Source organism: Pocillopora verrucosa, chromosome 4 (assembly GCF_036669915.1).
Source record: "Pocillopora verrucosa isolate sample1 chromosome 4, ASM3666991v2, whole genome shotgun sequence".
Classification (NCBI taxonomy): Eukaryota; Metazoa; Cnidaria; class Anthozoa; order Scleractinia; family Pocilloporidae; genus Pocillopora; species Pocillopora verrucosa.
Window position 1 is genome coordinate 28,894,280 of NC_089315.1, and position 20,034 is coordinate 28,914,313.

Below are 20,034 nucleotides of genomic sequence, written 5' to 3' on the forward strand. Positions count from 1 at the left end.
ACGACGGCGCTCCTCCAGCGTGGGCCATTTCAGAACGTCCATTGCCGGGTTGCTGCGCACATTTCGGTTTTGCAGAAGCAGCCCGGTTTTGGAGGGCTTCAAAGCCATGTTTGGCCTACAATAAACTATATTTGCACTCTCTCTAGTGAGGCTTCTACGAAGCCTGCAGGCGCGCCTGCCGAGCATTCCTAGGCGTTTTCCCGCCTTCGAAATAAGCTGCTTTATTTGCTCGTTCCAGCTAAGGCGGTCATCAAAAACTATACCGAGATAAGAGAAGTGAAAAACCCGCTTAATAACATTGTTATTTAAAGTAATAGAAAAAGAGTTTACGGCAGATAATCATTGCGGTGATTGGACTGTGAAGGACTGCCAAGTCAATTAGAACGAGAGGACTGGAAACAAAGGACTGTAAGGGGCGGTTACTAAACCTTATACGCGTTACTGAAAATGTAGGGAGTTACTACATCACGGGCGACGAGCGGGGATAGAAAAAACGACCCAAATATGAGTGGTCAGCGGTGAAACAGCTCTTATACTTCATATAGAGACATATAATTTGTTGTTTCAGAGACAATCGTGTTGTAAAGCCGAAATGTTAACAGTTTACTTCACAGTTTAAGCAATTTTTCAAAAGTGTTGATTGAACTCATATCTTTTACTGCTTTAATAAACAATGGAAGCTTCGGAGAGGGAGTCAGTGGCATTTGGAAAGGCACCAAGAATAATTATATATATGATTTGTAGCTAGCTGCGTGACGTGCGTGACGAAAAAAAAGTATCATGATTTCCGGTTGTCAAAAATGTCAATCAAATTTGGCAGGAACTTGGTTTTCGCACTGTAGTTTGCTTTTCCTGGAAGATTTTGCCATGGATGAAGACCAAAAGCCAACAATGTTAAGAGATTTAGAGATCGACTTTTTGAAAGCACATCTCAATGGCTTTTCTGTTGAAGGTAATTATTGTTTTGGATATTTCGAGGGGAAGATAGATTTTCACGAGCGTCAATGGTGCAGAATCGTAACTTGATAGAGCCAACAGTGGACAACATCCCAGAATTCAAACTTTGTGATTTTTTTCTCGGCTTAAACGCTAAGTCAGTTGTTCAATTGAATAGGAAGAAAAACATTTCGAACAGAAAACAGCATTATTTGCGCGTGTGGATCTTTTGAGAAAAGCTCTCCTAAACGAGTGGTCTTGATTGTAAATATTTAAGGAATGGTAAATACATTAGCCTTAACATGGCTGTTTCTCTAAGCTCAGTGTTTTCCTACTTGCCTTTTTTCCACGTGAATTGGGGGCGATTGAATAGATATAATATGCAGTAAAAGAACTTCAGCTGATAGAAATTTTAAATTTCTCATCTTAGGCTGTGGATACAAAATTCAAGTGAAAAGGAAGCCAACTGTGATTAATGCTTTGAACAAGTCAAGATACGTTTTTTTCGTCACACAACAAGTTACATAACGTGAATATCATTCTTCTTGATGCCTTTCCCGGTGTCACCAATGCCTTTCCCGATGCCTCCGTTGGTTAATAGAGCATTAAAAGTATTGTTCCAGTTAAAGCTTGAGGAAAATTGCTTAATTTTTTAAGTAGCGAAGTGTAACTTGGTAACATTTCGGCTTTACAACACGATTGTTTTCTGCAACTACAAAACGTACATTTAATTCTTCTTGGTACCTTTCGGATGCCACCGATGCCTTCATTGTTTATTAAAGCAGTAAAAGATATATGTACAATCAACACTTTTGAATTGCTTAACATTTTATTTAGCGAAGTAAACTGTTTACACTTCGGCTTTACAACACGATTGTTTCCTGATACTACAAATGATCTGTCTATATATGAAGTATGAAAGTTGTTTCACTGCTGACCACTCGTATTTGGGTCGTTTTTTCTATCCCCGCTCGTCGCCCGTGATGTAGTAACTCCCGAAAATGTAACCTTTGTTGACTTGGCGGGTTAAATCGTGTCTAGAATAAACGTGAGATGTTTGTGGACCAGCTGAGCCAGCAGAATTAGAGACCAAGATTATTTGGTGGACGTAATGGATGTCTCAGGAGCCTATTACCTAAGTTATGGACCCCTGATGACTGTTGTTTTGTGCGAGCAAATATTATAACATGTATAGCCTTTCAAGAATTTAGCTCACGCATCAGGTAAGATATCAAATCAAGGTTATTTCGTGTCAAGTTAGCATCTAAGCAATCTCTGTAGTCTTTTTATAAGATTACATAATTGTTGTGACGATTTCTCGAGGTTTTACGAGCGAATTTGAAAATATAGCAGACAATTTTAAAAGCTTGTCACGTAATCAAATGCGTGACTAGGTAAATGGCAAGCAACCAAGTATCATATTTTCTTCCAAAGTCGAATAGGCCTAAATGAATTGATAGAGGCTATAACCGATTTCTCAAAATCCCCATTTTAACATGAATTCAAAATTCAAAATACATTTTTTTCGAAATTAGTCGTATTTGCATGAGAATAACAATGAGTATGGACAGCTCGGAAAAGTAAAAGCCTATCACCAATTTCTTAGTAAATGCTGCTTCTTCGTCAGTGCTGGATTACGATATACATCTCAAAATTTGTTTTACCCAGAAAAAGCGGGAACTGTTTATACAACAGCTTGCAATGAACGCAGTGAGACAAGCGTCCTATGAAGCTCTGGCTATGTGCGAAAACTCTAGTCAGGAAGAGAACGTTCACTTCAACAAATCAGTTTTACCTTGCGAATAGTTCCTCATTATTAGTGCCTCAGCACGAGTGTTTCTTCGCTCGCAGGAAAAGTATAAAGCCCCGAGCAACGGAAGCTGGCAAGAGGTGCGTAAGGGGTGTAGTACTGATAATGAGGCTAAAGCCCCGGCAAACCTCTGCCTTACTTGTCCCAAATCTTCCTACAGGTAGAGTAAACGCGCGTTCTACAGCGCTAATAGGGAGTGTAATAGACGACGATGGCGACGCCGTGGACAACGTCGGTTAAAAAAAGTGAATCTCCATTTTACCTCCGGATCTCGCGATACTCAAAAGTTGTTTGTTTTTCACGGTCAAAACTATCTCGAAACTGAATATGGAACACAACGTTAAATTAGAAGTAAAAATCTAAAAAATCAGCTGTCGTTGTTCACGTTCTCTAGACGACGCAAAATTTGGTCATTTCACGTTGTTGTTTTGCACAGGACGCTGAGAAATGAACAAAAATTTATAACGCACGTGCACAGCTATTGTTCTGATCATTACACCTTTTGTTTAGTGACGTTCCCGTTGCCGTTGTCGTCGTGGTTTTCTTAAACTCCCTAATATTATAATGCATGAGGGCCTGGCCGCAAGTTTATCAGTTCTGGCTACGTGGGCATTTATTCCACGGGTGAGGGTAAAGATTGCATTCGGAGCAGCTGTTGTTTGTGAAATAACAATATAAATCGAAAACAGGAAAACTTGCTGCAAATTATACAGGGTACAAGGTAAATCAGTACAAATATTTGGTTTTTTTTTTATTTTTACCGTGCCTACTGTTCTTAGAAGTGTTTTGTCGACTCATCGACAAATATCCTATTCCCTCCCCCCCCCCCCCCGACCCTACGCCAGGAGGGGAGGAGATAGGAAATTATTATTGTGGCGTTCCATCGCAAGGCTGGGCCAAACACCAAAAACAAGACACAGGACTTCATACAATTCTTTGTTATTTTATACAGAAAGAAGAGTGTCGTATTTACAATATTATTTCTAACATCTGTTCAACTACACCTCTCACATTTAACACAAAAATTAGAGCTCAAAAGTGCAGTACAGACTCGGCAGAAACGGCAGTGGAAAATAGGAAGAAATTGGATCACAATTCTCTTTAAAATCTCCATTGTAATAGACCCTCTCCAAAAGTTGAAAGCCAGTGACGTAACTCTAATCGAGAATTTCATAAAAAAAAGCGAAAGAAGCATCCTGAATCAAATAGTCGTCATTCAGGTGTTTTCGCACCCAGGAAAATTTGATTTTATATTAAGTACTGCATTTGTGTGACTGTTATATAGTCAACATACATTACGTAAATATGAACATTATCCAGACGGTTATTTTTTGCAATTATATAAGCTCAGTGCGTTGACTGAAGACCTTCACACTTTTGTAAACTGGGTTTTTCAATCTTTCATGAAAAGCTTTCTTAGAGGTAAATTTTTATTTTCGATTGTCATTTGCAGAAGGATCTACCGGACCGATTGTTAAACGGGTAAGTTATCTTGGAGTAAACTTTCCTTGTGCAGTTTTTCCTTTCGGTCAGGATGGATATGAAGTTGAACACGGCTATTGGCGAAAATTCTGTTTTTATACTTAGTATATCAGGCGTGGTTTACAAGTCATGTTGACAATTTTGTGATTCTCTTTTAGTCGTTTGCAATTTATTAAATTTCCAGTTCATCTTGCTCCGTGTCCGAATGAACCCTGTGATGTCCTTTCAAACCGGAAAAACAGGCGAACGATTTGCTGCACCTCTTACAGTGATAAGGCCTGTCACCCGTGTGAGTCCTTGTGTGACTTCTTAGCGTGACAGCTTGTGTAAAGCTTTTGTTACAGTGGTGACACTTGAATGGCTTTTCGCCCGTGTGAATTCGCGTGTGCGTGCGCAAGTTCGAGTACTGGGTGAAAGCTTTGTTGCAAAACTGACAGCGAAACGGGCGATCCCCGGTGTGAGTTCTGATGTGATCACGCAGGTGTGAAGATTTTCCAAAAGATTTCTCGCAATGCATACACTGAAATCGCTTCTGTTTCTGTCTTCGTTGTTCCTCTTGTGACGACGTCAGTGATGTGGAAGACTGCGGGAGCGCAAGGGTAAACGGGTAGGCTGCTGGATTGTCCGGGGATTCATTACTCTGCTTGTTTACCAAAGGAGAAAATCTTTCCTCTCTGAGTCCGCACACCACGTCATGCGGTTTCATCTGTGACAGGTGATGCTCGTAAAGCCTGTCGGGATACATCGTCGTGGCGCAAAGTTGACAGTTGCAGCGGCGGCCATCTGGAAGGTGAGCAGAGAAAAGTCTTAATGAGCCACTGGGATAACTTCGTACTATTAATAGCGCAATGAAAATTCGCGGCGGGACTCTGACAAACAAATTTTGAGCACATCATCTCTCGCTTGGCATATGAATAAACGTATTGTATCAACGTTAACTCAAATTTAATGATTTTGTCATTGACAGTGATTTGCAGTTGGAATCGATGTTTGATATTAATTTCCTGATGGGAATTACAGGAAGAATCCAATTTTTAACGACATTGCTTTCCGCTTTGAAATTCAACTAATTGCTTTGTGTTGAGAGAAATCCGTGTTCCCCAAGCGAAGAGAGATAAATATTGATTTAATAAGCTAACTTCGAGTCGTCAAAAAGAAACTTTGAAACCAACTATTTAGTCCGTTTTTGCACTTGAAGTCTCTCTTGGTATTTTTAAAAGTCGTGGTGAAATTAATTTGTTGTAGAAAACATACAGATCATCGGTAAAGTTGTTTGCGTTTCTTTTCTATCTGACACCTGGTTCTTTAGTTGAAAACAAAGACCGGCGTGTGTAGATTTTAAATTAAGAAAAGAAAGCCGTCTTTGCATTTGTGTGTGAAATAAAAAATAGCAGTTTCTCAGCGAATGTTTCAGAAGTTCTCATTTTCGCGCGGTGTGAGAATTTGCTTGCGTGTGTATCGATTTTGGAAAAAACGTGTTTACGGGGAAATTAACGCTCTGTCAACAACCGGTCTCTAATCAAAACTTTGATACGAGGTATGCAAAGGCAAACACAAGACATGAACATTTACAAGCATTTACAAACGACAAAACCTACGGTCTGAATATTATCCTAGTGTTTTGCCAAACGTGTATGGTATAGGATTTTTCTAAAGCTACTCCACTGTTCCAAAATTCATCCCTAATTATAAATTAGCGGTTAGTTATAGCCAGTTTTGAGAATTGCTGACGCATTTTTAGAAGAATTTTATCTCACAAAATGGTCATTTCCTGCATGAAAAAAGCAAGCTAAAAGTGGCAAAATATTTGAAAGCTTTATGAAGGCACTAGAAGGTTTAATTTTGACTTAAGCTTTTCGAATGTTCCTTGTTATAAATCAAAATGCGAAGTTGAAGGAAAAATCTGAAAATACTCATAAATGATCGCAATATTTACTGATCCATATGACAGCATCGTTTTAATTCTCTGTAAAACTTCAAACTTCACTTCAGATAGAAAATTTACTTCAACAAAACTTCAACTTTTCAATAACGATTTCAAATGACCAAGTTCGACAGAAGATAATTGTGATCGATGAAAAAAGAGAGAGCACTACTGGTTTGAACTATGTATAATTTAAAGTTCCTTGATATATTGAAACCAAAATGAAGGGACTGAAAGGAAGGAGTCAAAGACGATTCCTTCCGTTGTCAATATGAAGAAATTACTAGAAAATCATGGTGTATCTGTAAATCACTGAGATATCGAAGCAATTGTGTCCTTAAAGTGATACGAGTCGCATCCAGAAGAGACTTGCCATTTCAACTTTTGTGCTATATTGCAAAAGAAATGAGATATGAAATTCAAAGAATTTGGCTAGAAGTTATCATTTGTAAGCTTGTCGTATCGTTGAAACCAGCTAATATAAAAACGTGTTTTGTCTTTTGACGAAAATAGCACTATTTTAAGACTTTCTAGTTGTATGTGCTGGATTTTTTTCCTTTTTTTTAACGATAGCTTTCTTGTGGAAAGGGTAGATATGAAGATAGAAAATCAAAGCATCTTACCTGTGTAAAAAAGAGGCAACCTCTTGAGCCCGTCGGAGTAACAGGAGGAGCTTTCGTGTTCAGACAAGTGTCGAAAACGGAACCATTCATTACGAAGCAGTGGCGAATTTTCAGACAACAAAGCCGATGTCCCTCGGGGCTAGAGGAAGAAAAAAAAATATTAAAAAAACATGTTAGTTTTAACATATATATATTTTTAGAGAAAATATCGTTTACCTGTTCATGTTGACTGAGTCTTTTTAAAATGGTGTATCGATGGTATCAGCGCCGCAGACTAAGGCCTTTAAAAGTCCCATCGCTCTGACGAAGGGCTAACGCTCGAAACGTCATTTTTTTTACCCTTTACGGTGGCCAATTTACGTTTTCAGCCCAGTTGTTAACACTAACTTACCCTGCTATACTCTCCCACCGACGCAGCACCACAGTTTCTTTAGAAACTTACCCCTTCATTCCTTAAAAGTCCACCTCAAAGTTTGTGTGAATGCGCACTGAATATCAAAAACACTCTTTTATAATTGAAACGCTGTTCCAAGTGTTTTCTCAGTGTATCGTTTATCAAAATAACTCAGACGAGATAGAATTGGAATTTTTTTGGATATTTTATTTTAAATATTTTATTTCTGTCTTTATTATTCAGTATAATTTTTATTACTTGGTTATTATTTTCCCTCGATCGTTTCTAAGTCACTTTTTTTCTGGAAAAGCAGCCTAACATAAACAATATTTTATGCTTCATCTAAAGAAAGGGAAAGACTAATCTGGAAAATTATTCGTAGTACGTAAAAATGCACTTTTCATCATAGGAACACTTTGTTAATTTCCTTGAGAAAAACTGCACAAAGACATTCTCACACTTTTATACTTGTCCAATTGTTTTGTAGCGATAATTTAATTTCACGGAAAATTGCGCCTTTTGTGAAAAGCCATATCGAACCATACTGGACTCCTATTCAGGGCTAAAAAGTTTTGTTTTCTACGTGTGGAGCGGATAACATAAATAAAGAGAGAGAAAAAGATGAAAAGAAAACGAGTGTGCGAATCCGTGCAGCTGCAAGAAATCCTTGTCTTATTTGTCGATATTATATTGAACAAATTTAATTATTTTTATGTGTTATGTACGTGTCGTCGGGTTTTGTCAATCGATCCACTTGTAAACGGAAACTGTCGATATCCTTCAAGATTCAAATTAGCGAAAATTTTTTTTCTCTTTTTTTTCTTTTTCACATGTTTTACTCAGCGCTAAGAGAATAATTTTGACGTTTATTTTTGGGTTTAAGTTTGTTTTTGCATTCTCTGAGGCAGTCGTTAAGAAGCTCTTTCGAGGCGTTACTACAATTTTATAAACAGTCGAGACTACATATTTAAATTCTAATCTTAAAATTGTGTTTCCTTTCAGACGAACAAACTGTCATTGTCTTTGCCTATCAGAATTTTAATTCTGTTTATGTTGGCTTGGCGAAAGTTAAGTTTTAATTACTGGTCGTGGAAATTAAGTTCTCATTATTTCTGACCCAAGGGCTAAGTTTCTAAGACGGTTCGCTTAATTCCTAATAATATCACATCGCTATTTTATGTCCCTCAAGTAAGCTGGAAATTTGAAGAAACTGTAATATTATTTGCCGTTCAAAGTCCGTTGTGGGAGAAACATTTTGTAGTTAAATCGACTGAAACAGGTGCCAGTTCAAAAACAACAGGGTTTCTGTTTTGGGGAAGAGTAATTCAATATTTTATTTCACCGCGTCGATTTCTTTTTAAAAGTATTTTAAAAAGTAATTTTGTAAGCAGAAATTAGCATTATTCCTTGCCTTTTATAATAAAATATTTCTCTTGGCGATGGAAATGCGTTACATTCGCTTGAGGGAGAATAACATCAAATCTTTGCACACGGAATTTTTACTTCAAGTGTTTAAGTTATGTTTTATGTTGAACATGAATTTTTAGAGGCTTTTGTCGAAAACGAAAACAAATTTTTGACCAGCTCTATGAATTTTTAACGGTGAACTATTAAATACCAAGTTCAGATCGACAAGAGAAGTTGTTCTTTAGGAAACCGCACGAAACAAAAAAGTGCTTAACATCATGCTGCGAGGCTACGCCCTCGTGGTTGTGAAAATAACAAAATATTGCATTTAGCTTGTTGGAAATTTACCGTTGCGGAAGAAATCATAAAGAGCAATTTTCTCCCAATCAAAATTTAACTCGCTTCCATATTTTCCAACTGAGACGACGAAATTTGATCGAGATGTTTGATTAGCTTCGAATTAAACCCCAGATGAGCAGAAGAAAGATTGTAAAACTACGTGTATTGAACATGAAATGTCTTCCGTTTTGCCTTCGTTGCCTTTTCAAGTGGAGCTCTGCGCGTGAAATGTGTCAATTCGTTACCGCACTCTTGAAACTAACATGTAAAATGACCAAAAAAAACCCACACCGTACCTCGTGATAAGAGCAGCGCTCATCGCAGTTAGCGGGAACTTCCACAACTTGGTAAAGCTCCCCGCCCAGCGGAGCAACCAGAGTTCCGTTGGGAAGTCTCCACGTCGAACAACTTCTTAGGACGTTTTGTGCATCGTGGCAGCTCAGAAATTTGCAGCCCGGGGGTAGATATTGCGCAAGGCTCGGCAGGCCATGAGTCGCTGGCGAGAACTGATACGACATTCTATCTGGATACTTCCCTGTAAAATGAGTCACAAACGAAGAACAATGTTGAGGAAAATGAAAGAGAGACAAGTTACCGTCAAGTTAAGATGAAACATAAAAAGAGTTCGTGGTCCTGTCATCGCTTGACAAACTCTGAAGTCAATTTAAGGCTCTTTTCCCATCGTGGACTTTTCATAGAGCGAAAATGTAAAGCCAAACCAGAAAATTACGCCAATTTTATGACCGGATACCACGTTTTGGCTGTAATACCGTTTAGAATTAATGCCACAATGTTTAATCATGAATTCAGGGTGAAAGCGACAAGATGGCCCAATTAGTTAGTTGCCGGCTAAAAGCGAAATGGCAAATTAAAATCTTTCAAAATGGCTTGTGTAAACGACACGGAAGAAAATTGCTTTGGGAAAACATTTTGCGTCGTTAAAAGGTTTGTTGTAGACGAGTTCAGGGAATAATTTTTTCTTCTAATAGTAGTCAACCAGAGCGAATGATTCCTCTTCCAAAAGTTGACTCACACGAGCCGGTTTAGTTGAGTAAACAACAGGAAAGTTGTGATAGAGTTTCTGTGCTGTTTTGATACGGCTATTGCAAACAAGGTATCCGAAACAGGCCGTTCTAATGATAAATGAATATTCTGGGTACAATTTTGTGTACAGCGATGGTTGTTAATAGGAAAGAAACCAAGACAAGTTTTTTCGTCTTCGAAAAAAGAAAAAAAACCCATTGAAAAGATTGGGACTCTGAAAGTAATCGTGCTAAGAATTTTTTTCAAATTTCATAAAAGGGCAAGTTTCACTACCGTTTTAAGAATTTAGAACTCGAGACAGCAGCAATAGGTTAGCAAAAGATAAAAGTAACTTGACACCTCTAAAAGAGGAACCATTGCGACGAGATAAAGCGAGATAAAAATCAAAATTCTTGTACTGATGCTTGAAAACGCAACAAATAAACTAAAAGAAAACTAGGCGAGGAAAAAACAAACAGCCAAAAAGCAAAAAAAAAGTACCTGGTATGATATTTTCACTGCACCGAACGTAAACTCAATGGAACTTTTTACACCGGTGTTGGTCGTTTTCTGTTTCCAAGCTAGAAGTTAAGATCTCTTAAAACCCATTACACACCGAATGAACACAAAAATGGAAACCAAAATTGCCACAGCTGTAGCCCTATTATTTACGTGATTCTAGCGTCACAGGGCTGTGATCGATTTAGAAATAAATTACTCAATTGTTCTACGAGCGATTAATAATTGATTGCCGGTGATACGCTCAGCTAATTCGTTTCTCGACCCTTAGAGTTTAAGCATCTGACACAAAGTTAAGCTTGTCAATTGGATATAAATTATGTTGATTTCATTATGGCCGGGCGCTCTGTTTGTGTATCACTGTTTGAAGACCTCACTTCCGTCCGATCCGACAGCCATTTTCACCATGAGAGAAAAGTTGTCGACACAGGTGTTGCTTAGCTGCACATTGACAAAAGTTATAGAAACTTTCTTCAATATTGTTTAATTTTCCTTGATGACTTATTTGTAGTCTCATAATAGAAGGTGAAAAGTTTTCTTTTTTTCTTAAAATCTCCTTGAAATCCCTCGGAAGCTGGGCTCAACAGAGAAAAATTATCATTCTGTAGTCGTCGGCGACAAACTTGGGTTGAAAATGGATAATGTACAAAATTTGAACAATGGCACATTTGTATTTTTCGACCATTTCAAGTTTCTTTATCTTTTTTCCACTTGAAAGGTGAAAGAATTATTATGGCTCCAATTTTGCTTGTTAAACAAAATTTTCTCTCTTCAAAACTGTGACTGCAACTGATTTATTTTTAACTATTGAAAAATTACAGGTTAGATATCAATTTACTATGCCGTTACTCCTGATAAAATTTTATTTTGTAAACAGTGCGTCAAGTGTGGAACAAAGGTGTTTGAATCTTGCCAACGTATCCATTTTTCAGTAAATGGTTTGTTATTATTACATCAGACTCTGAACGAGAGGTGAAGTCGCTCCTCACTGAAAGTATATTTACGCGAGCAAGTTGAAGAAATTTTGAATACAAGGTTTAAATTACATTTTTATAAGTATAACCCAAACTTGTGAGTTATTTTGTTTCTTTCTTTTGACTGCCCCCGTGTAATAAATACCCTTTCCCGCCCACAGCTCACAATACCTGCAAATTTAATACTCGTCAAAGTTTACAGCTCTATGTCTCCCGCTCGGAGGGGAAAATGCAAGGTTGAAAATAGAATAACAAATGTGTTTCTCTGTTTGAGGCGCTACGCAAAGCCTTTGGTCTGTTTAAACCGGCCAAATGGCGCAAGGTTGACTTAGATCAAACAAGTTAAAAAAAGTGATTGTAAAGAAAAAATGAAACGCATCTGTAGAAGCAGTTTTTTCTCATTTAGGATGGTTGAAGTACGCCACAGTAACAAAACATCAGCCAAATTGCTATTGTTGTGCGGAAGTCAAAATTAAGATATTGTGATTTCGACACATAAGGAGAGAAATTTAGGTGGTGTTTGGTCGCAGAGTAAAAGGAAAAAATTTCAGGAGTTATGATTGGGTGCCCTTGCCCTCGACCATTTTAAAGTCGTATCGATTGCAAGGTCGAGGAAACACGAACTTGTTCTTAGGGGATTTGAACTAAAGACGATTTTATGGGCCCTGGGAAAAGGACAGATGCCATACATATGCGAAAGAAAAGCCTAATTAAAGTGACTTATAACAACTATTTTTCGTGTTTAACCTGTATAAAAGATAATTTCATCATGAACAAACATTATTTTACTTTTCGCAGTGTTCGCCCCTGGACAATAACTGCTTCATTGGCTGAAATGTTTCGTCGCCTGTATGCTAATTTCAGAAAGAAGCAGCCGCGGTACACTGGACTAAGCAACCTGTAAATCTTACAATGCTCCTAGCCGAAATTTCAATTAAGCATTACTAAAAACTGTGAGTGCATATTAGGGGTCAAATGGGTAAAGCTTTCATAGGAAAAGCCCGCTAATTTCAAAGGAAATACATAAGTTAATGAGATGGTGACTTGACACAAGGCTGTTGGAAATGTACCCATTTTAAATTCGTTAGTACATCGCTTTGTAAAGTACAGTATAATGTAGAGAGCACTTAGCTTTTTCCGGTCGCGAATGAATGCTTATTAAAAGGAACAGACTTGTTTAAGAATATAATTCTTCGGAACTTCTTGGCTCTTGTATTTTTCAAGAAGGTCACTGTTTCAGAGTAATTTTGCATAGTTTTCCTGGAGGGGGTTTTAGCCCGTGATAAAGGTCAGTCTTCCATAGAAAGTTTGCAAATGCGTGCAAATTTGTTTATACAAGGACGAGAATTCTCTTTTGTGAGGTGCGTATATTGCGCCGATAAGTATTTTTATTTTACAAGCAAATCGTTTTTCCCTATCATAAAAAATTCATGGCTGACCAAGATTATAAATTAAATGAAACAGGCTAACTCAATTTTACTGCATAAGTGAACTTGGCCGCTGAGACTTAATATGGGAAAATAGACTTTCCTGGCAGTGTATTAGTTACCAGAGAAAGGGTTACAGCTATTCAGAATTAATTACAGCTAAACCTGTTTTACACAAATGTACTTGAAACGCAAATCTGAACTCTTTTAAAGAACGAATGACTTATCGATTATGTACTAGCTATTCGCCAATTCACATGTAATCATTTAGGGTTAAGTCGCGCACGTGCACAAACTCAAATTGAATTTACAGTTTACACAATATGTTTTTCGTTTCATTTTGTGTGAAAGATCCTGCTAAAGAAAGCGCTATTGATTGGACAGTAGGACACGAAAAGCCAAGGAAATTAGCCTCACTTACACTTTCAAACCACTCTTATCTTCCCGCAACTCTCTTAAAATTTTGTTTGCTTTGTAATCAGATTACATTATAGATCGACGTAATATCGAGGGATTTAGTAGAAAAAATTACCGCTAGTTATTTCCTTTCCTCGGTTGCGTAAAGCAAACAATGCCAGTCTTAAATTGATTTTCGTCTTTGCTGACTGCACGTTGAGAATTCTCACGTGAAATGGCGTCTACGAAGAAACACACAAACATACAAAAAAAAAGCACAGCAAGTTTTAATTAATTGTAGTCTTGCATCGTTGTGTTAGCCAAGTGACCGGCGACTGTACCAACAAAACAAGATAACTCTGAAAATTAAACCAATAACTTTAGAAAATAAATTAGCCACTCTTGGAATCAAAGAAAGAAATCCGGCCTTCCCGAAATCGCAATAAGAAATTAAATAAGAAAATGTTACAGTTTTTACCTGTGAAAGTACAGTCTTTGCTCGCTTAAATAGCATCTGGCAAACAGATGCTTTGGAAAATGAAAAAAAAATTTAAAAAACTAAGGGCTTGGCAAGCAGCATGTTGCCCTAACACTATCCCTGTTCAAGATCTGTTCCCATTGTGGTTCACCGTAGTCAAACTAGGTATGTTGCTAAGAGAGGTTTATTCTCGTACGTCTTTTTTCACTTCAAGTCACTGGACCGTAACTTAAGAGAAATATTACAAGGGGCATATAAATGATCCTTTTTCGGCCTCGATTCTGTGTCCCAGAATTTTACGTTCAGTTTGCTTATGCAGCAACACTTTTATACTTTCATCAGAGCAAGTTTTTCGGCAAATGACTGCGGTCGATTTTATGGGACTTTAATCTCTTATTTGCTCGTGATTGTGCAAATGGGCGAAGTTCGTATTGACATTGCGTACATGGTATTATGATATTGTATTTTCACCGAGTTCGAGTCTAGAATGTTCATGATTGAGATAAATAGAGTAAAATTTTTATGGAAAACTAACTTTTTATGACCATTCATACTGAGTATAATTTTACATATGGCGGAGTAAAAAGAGGAATGCTTTCTTATGGTCTTCCGATAAGTGATCAATCAACCGATGCACGTTTCATTGGCGAAGAGATTCTGTTCAGAAATCACTTTCCTTATGATTCTCAACCACTTTCTTTTATTGGCTCTCGTTAAACCTCATACTCCTTTTCCCTCGCAGCATTTGATAGATTTTCCACGGTGCTGGCCTTAAACGCTTCTAGCATGTTCGTCCCTGACAAATATCTAGTGTAAATATTGCTGCTTGATCCCAAGCCCAAAATTCCTTTTAGTCCTTTCAGTTTGGTAAACTTGGAAACTGACAAATACCCCCTCCCACCACTTCCCCCTTCTCTCCCCTTGCATCTAATTTTGTATCTATTACGTAACTTAAAATGATTTTTCAACCAAAATGTGCATGGCTGTTTTCTTGAATTTTGAACTGATGTCAATTATCTATGCCTCGTGAATTGAGAGTATCCACTAGATAAGTTACCATTTGTTTGTTTCTGTAGGATTTACAGAGCTTAAATAAGGTCATATACCTGAACATGTTGCTAGATGCTATATTGGTATCAGAAACGCTTAGGAAACTATCACGAACCGTTTTGAAAAATGCAAATTAAGCTCACGAATAGTGATCCATTTTTAGCTTTATGTGAGTTTTGTTAAGTGCAGTCTAGACATCGCATATTATGTAGCAATTGTTAATGCAATATCTTTTGCGATGGCTTTTAGATGGCTAAAGCGATTATAACTGAAAAAGTGGAGAGCCGTGAAAACTTGAAATTGCTGTCTAAACTAACAGTGTTAATTTAGCTGGACTATGAAGCAGGATATTCACTAAGCTTTCCATAAATTGAGATAATGCGATAGCGTCGGTGAAATGAGTTGGAAGGAAAACACTTCTATCACGACTGCACCGCTGATTCTTACATCCATGTGCCACAAAAAAAAATCCAATCGGGCGTTTGGTCGGAGGTAACGAAATTCTTTTAAGTCAGACATTTTTCATCATTCATCTATGGCATACCGAGCTAAAATGCGCGTCTCAATTTCATTTTCAAGAGGCTAATGATAATGATGAATGTTGGATATAAAAAGAGTTCGGTGCGGATGACGAATCGGTGCTACGCGGTGCGGGCAAATTTCGTCGTTGGTGGTGAATTTAGCCAAAATCTTTGTCTCAGAAACATGTTTGAGTGCTTCAAACTGGTTCGAATTTCGTGTGCATGGCTGCTGTGAGGAAACGTTTAAACAACTTGTGTTGGATGATCAATACACACAATACTTTTTCGCAGAGGCCTCTTGCCTTGTGTGCCACACCCTTTATCATAGTGCGTCATTGAAAGAGCGGCCCTAGGTTCGACTCTGTTTCCGCGCGCTGATTGGAAGTTTAGGTGGAATTATCCGCCTATGCGCTCTCATTTGTGTCATGGCGGACATTGTTTTTTCTTTTTTTTTTTTTTTTTGGATGAAGTATAATGTTGACCCAAAAAATACCTCAAAAAGTGAAAAGAGTGAATTTGTTGTTCCAGATGAAAACGCGGGACCATGTAAACATTATTGTGTATATATGACGTACTGCCTTGTTCTCTAGGAGAGCAATGTAATTTGACCTCTAGGGTCTGCTGTGCGAGGCGTTTTGTGAACTTAGTATTAAGTCACTATTTGGTCTTCTGCGTCTAAACGCAAAACAAAATATGTCAATCTAAATTGGCAAGATATAGATAAATTCAGCAATATCACAGAACGTAAACATTTCTAATGAGAAACCAGGAACTGGGTTAAAACATGTTTTTGATCGAACCTCAGCCCCACAATAATATTAGCCTCAACTGTCCCAAATAAATGATATAACTAGATATTGAAAATAAAGATTAATTAATTAATTGAATATATCTAAAAATACCCAACAAGGTGAGTAAATTTAGTTTGATAAAGTACTTGCAAGATATGGAATACTGAGATATGAAAAAAGGATATCAAAGTCCTCAATTATGAGTCCAAGCTTACAAAAGGAAATTAATGCCTGAGTTCATTCCTGGCTCCTTCAGGTCCACGTTTTTTTCTTGAAAGTTTAGCCATCCTGTCGTAAAATCAGCTGCACGATGGCACATGGCCAATTTTTCTCACATGCTCTAAGTTTCCCACGCTTGCACGGGGTAACTTCGATATAACTCTAACCAGACACGACTGGATTAACTACTTCCTTATATCCGCCTTGGAAAACATCCTTTCCATTTTACCGACATTTGTTTGTGTTCTATTTTTTTTTCAAATGGTCGGGAAACAAAGCAACGAATGTTGAGCACTTCTAGTAGTTTTTCGGGTGTGCACCAGATGCCCTATGTCAGCCATAACAGCAATCCAGGAGTTAAAATAACTTAGTGGATAAGAATGCTTACTTAGCAAACACCAACTACCTAGAGCAAAATAAACTTGAGCAACATTATAAATTGACAAAAATGACTTTATATTTTAGTTTGACTTTCAGTTTGCAGACAATGTTTGTATAGCTTCTTTAAGTTTAGTGCCCTATTCACACCAGCAATATATGTTAGAAAACCAAGGTTTAATTGAATGAAATGGACGACAGAAACCTCACAATTTAATTTTACGCAAGCGATTCTCTGGAGAAAACAATTTTAAATGGTGTTCAACAAAGCAATGACTGCAGAACAAGGATTAGCTTCAATGAAAATAAGGTGCTTCAGCTGGTAGCAAACTTACAAAGTGATCTAGAGACCAAGGCTTTTTCAAAATAAAGGCTCAGAACCTTTGGAAAATGAGAAATGTGATTGTGTATTGTTGATGAAGTGCCTTCTCGATCTCATCGTATCGAAAGTGAAACCTGTGATAGGTTTTATAGTGTTGGCCAATGTTTTTGAAGCAACACTTTGCTAACTCAGAACATTTTTACAAATCCACATTAGTGGAAGGCAAACCAGTAATTTGGTTACAAAGTGTACAGGAAGAATTGAAGTCGGAACTAAGAAACGAAGCCAATTGAGGTGAAAATTTCAATTATGAGGTACTGATGAGCTTCCTTGTCACCCATACCTGTAATGAATGTCAAAAGCTGCATGGTTTTGTAGTCTCGGGTTTTAAATGAATTATAAAACTCTATTTAAGTGTCGATGTTAATAAACACCTCTTAGGACTTTTGCAAATTCCAACAGTTGTTGGACAAATCAGTTGCAAGGCAAAACGTGGGACATAAATGAAGGAGTGCTACGAAACAAACGTAGGCTTGAGGCTGGGTGAAGAAAAAGGTTGAACCAATAATCTCAAGGTTACAAATCCAACGCCCTTATTCTCTGGTCCTTACAGACGCTATGGGGTTATCTTTTGCATCATGCAGATGTTTCACAAACAGCTCTCTCCCAATTCTGCAAACATTTCAGTCCATTTCAATAGTCTGGTGGCTCAAGCCAGCTTCTCTTAACTCAAATTTTAATCCTCACTTCGATTTATGTGGCTCTGTTGTACTGGAGCAAAGACAATTTTTAGTGTAGACTTCAGAGAACTACTGTTCTCACGGAAGGAATCATATTTCAACCTTTTTGCTGTGTTGTAGTCTAGTGCACGTTCGTGCATTACAGTAAGAACTGTCAGTTACCCTTTAGGGCCAAACTAAATCCGTTTGTTTTACAACTACACATTTGATTGTATAATATTTTCTGTAGGACCTGAGGTCATGTATCAGCAAAGAAAAGACCGAAAACGTAATTGAGAGATCTGATAGCGCCGAACAAAATACTTCTTTGTAAAGTACAGGGCTTTGAATGGAATGCTTTTTTATCGTAACGATTAGAAAACTACCGCATTTGTCCTAAGTTTGAATAAAGGAAAGGTGCGTTGCTTAATAATTTCTTACTATATTTATAACTCTGTTTTCGTTCCACTTGTATAAGCATCAGTAATTTTCGCAAAACTTGTAAGGATCTATAACAGCCCTTGTTATTGCTTGAAGAGCATTGAAAGAGCTCAGAAGCAAGAGTTTCATGCGATCTTTTTCGTGCCAGAATGGCAAAACTCTATCATACAATTAAGTTACGTTGCACAAGTGTTTCCTACCTCGTAAAACGATGAAACAAGACAACCACCTTCCATAACCTTGATTTCGACTGATCGCCAGGCATATTGTCTCGTCTAATGAATAGATTTGAAATGTCGTCGGAACGTTAGTCGGGTAGTATTGATGCATACTTGTTCATGTTATTGAGTTTGCCGGAACTTTTATTTTTTTTTTCTAATATTTCAAGTGGAAACGTATTTGAAACCCCAGACGTTTTAGTAACTACCTGTTTACAAATTGTGGACCAATTTTTTAGCTCAGCTTGGAAAGAAAAAAAACGACACGCTAGCAATTAATGATGTTGAATTTTACACACAATCGGCGGAAAAGTTCTCATGCTGTGCTTTGTGTACGGGGCATTGAATTAAAACATTTTCAGTTATTAAAATAGGACAATAGCTATCGATGAATTAATTATTTTTCTATTTTGTTGAATTGGTTCTGGATCATTTTTAAATCTTGACGAGCGCAAAATTAGACATTTGTATCTCTTGTATCGACCTTTACCTTGAGTTATATTAGATTTTAGAGTAAATTGCGCGGCGTTCGTTTATGGCGTATATTTTGCCGAATGAAGTTTGCGATACAAACACTTTGGATATTTGTCCTCTGATGTAATGCTGTGGGCTTTCATCACGCGCTTTGGCGGCAAAAAAGCTTTGTACTCAGTCTCAGCAGAGCTACTTTGCAGAGTAAATCTTAAAATTTTTGGGCGACGTGGAGCCCACGCTTCCCTTTTTAATTCTTCTCGTGTGCTTTCATCACGCGCATTGACGGCAAAAGTCCTCGTACTCAGTCTCAGCAGAGCTACAATGCAGTGTAAATCTTAAGATTTTGGGCGACGTGGAACCCAGCGCTTTCCTTCTTATTCTTCTTGTGGGCTTTCATCACGCACATTGGCGGCAAAAAGCCTTTGCACTTATTCTCAGCAGAGCTACGTTGCAGCGTATATCGTAAGATTTTGGGCGACCCGGAACCCGTGGCTTCCCTTCCTAATTCTTCTATGGGCTTTCATCACGTGCATTGGCGGCAAAAAAGTCCCCGTACCCAGTGTCAGTCGAGCAACGTTCCAGCGCTTATATTAGTTTTTAGGCGACCTCGATCACAGGGCCTCCCTACTTCCTGCAATTGGAAGAAAGACTCCAAGAACAAGTTTGAGTATTGGGTAGCCCTTGATTTTTCAATTTAGCTACAAAGTGCCTTTTTTTTTAGATCCTCTTCATTTCTATCTTTACTTGTTGCTCTTTGGTTAGAGGCAATACACTATGAGTACTTTTTCTCTTGTTTTTGGAGTTATACCTATGTCCACCTTTTCTGCCTTACCGAACTTCATTATCGAGTTTACAATAAGCTGAAGGTGGTTATTCTTAACGCTAAAAATTCCTTTGGATATAGGGATGTCGCTGGTAACCAACCCTCTCACTAGTCTTTACTGTATCATTATTATTACTATCATTATTATTATTATTACTGTTACTATTGTTATATCTTTTTAGATGCGAGCTAAACTTTCCTTAAAAGTTGGAAGATTTGATATGAGCGTGAAATGTTAAAATAGGAATGACCAACATTCGCTGGACTAAGTAACTTTTCCATTTCCAAGTAGTTCACAATCTTTCAAATGGTTTCACCATAAGGAAATTATTATAAGAAGCAGTCA

At 37.7% G+C, this 20,034-nt stretch overlaps 1 protein-coding gene and 1 long non-coding RNA gene across 5 annotated transcripts; one reads left to right on the forward strand and one right to left on the reverse strand.

Annotated features, from left to right (window-relative positions):
* The first annotated feature begins 777 nt into the window (after positions 1 to 777).
* On the forward strand, positions 778 to 4,549 carry LOC136280145 (uncharacterized). 3 transcript variants are annotated; one of them, XR_010717142.1, is made up of 5 exons: positions 778 to 952; positions 1,367 to 2,159; positions 2,605 to 2,826; positions 4,200 to 4,228; positions 4,413 to 4,549. It is a non-coding gene; the product is annotated as an uncharacterized lncRNA (long non-coding RNA). The 3 variants fall into 3 exon arrangements; XR_010717141.1 differs by lacking the exon at positions 778 to 952 and having other exon boundaries at positions 1,266 to 2,159; positions 2,605 to 2,906; XR_010717140.1 differs by lacking the exon at positions 778 to 952 and having other exon boundaries at positions 1,266 to 2,159.
* LOC131785253 (zinc finger protein 596) lies at positions 3,190 to 18,448 on the reverse strand. Of its 2 annotated transcripts, none has more exons than XM_059102104.2 (4): positions 18,374 to 18,448; positions 9,212 to 9,450; positions 6,776 to 6,914; positions 3,190 to 5,011 (listed from the first exon to the last, which is right to left on the reverse strand). In XM_059102104.2, exons 2-4 carry the CDS (start codon positions 9,431 to 9,433, stop codon positions 4,401 to 4,403), a joined length of 972 nt encoding a protein of 323 aa, XP_058958087.1. In that variant the 5' UTR covers positions 9,434 to 9,450; positions 18,374 to 18,448; the 3' UTR covers positions 3,190 to 4,400. The 2 variants fall into 2 exon arrangements, with proteins under 2 accessions (XP_058958087.1, XP_058958089.1); XM_059102106.2 differs by lacking the exon at positions 18,374 to 18,448 and adding an exon at positions 10,440 to 10,541.
* Between the last annotated feature and the right edge of the window lie 1,586 nt (positions 18,449 to 20,034).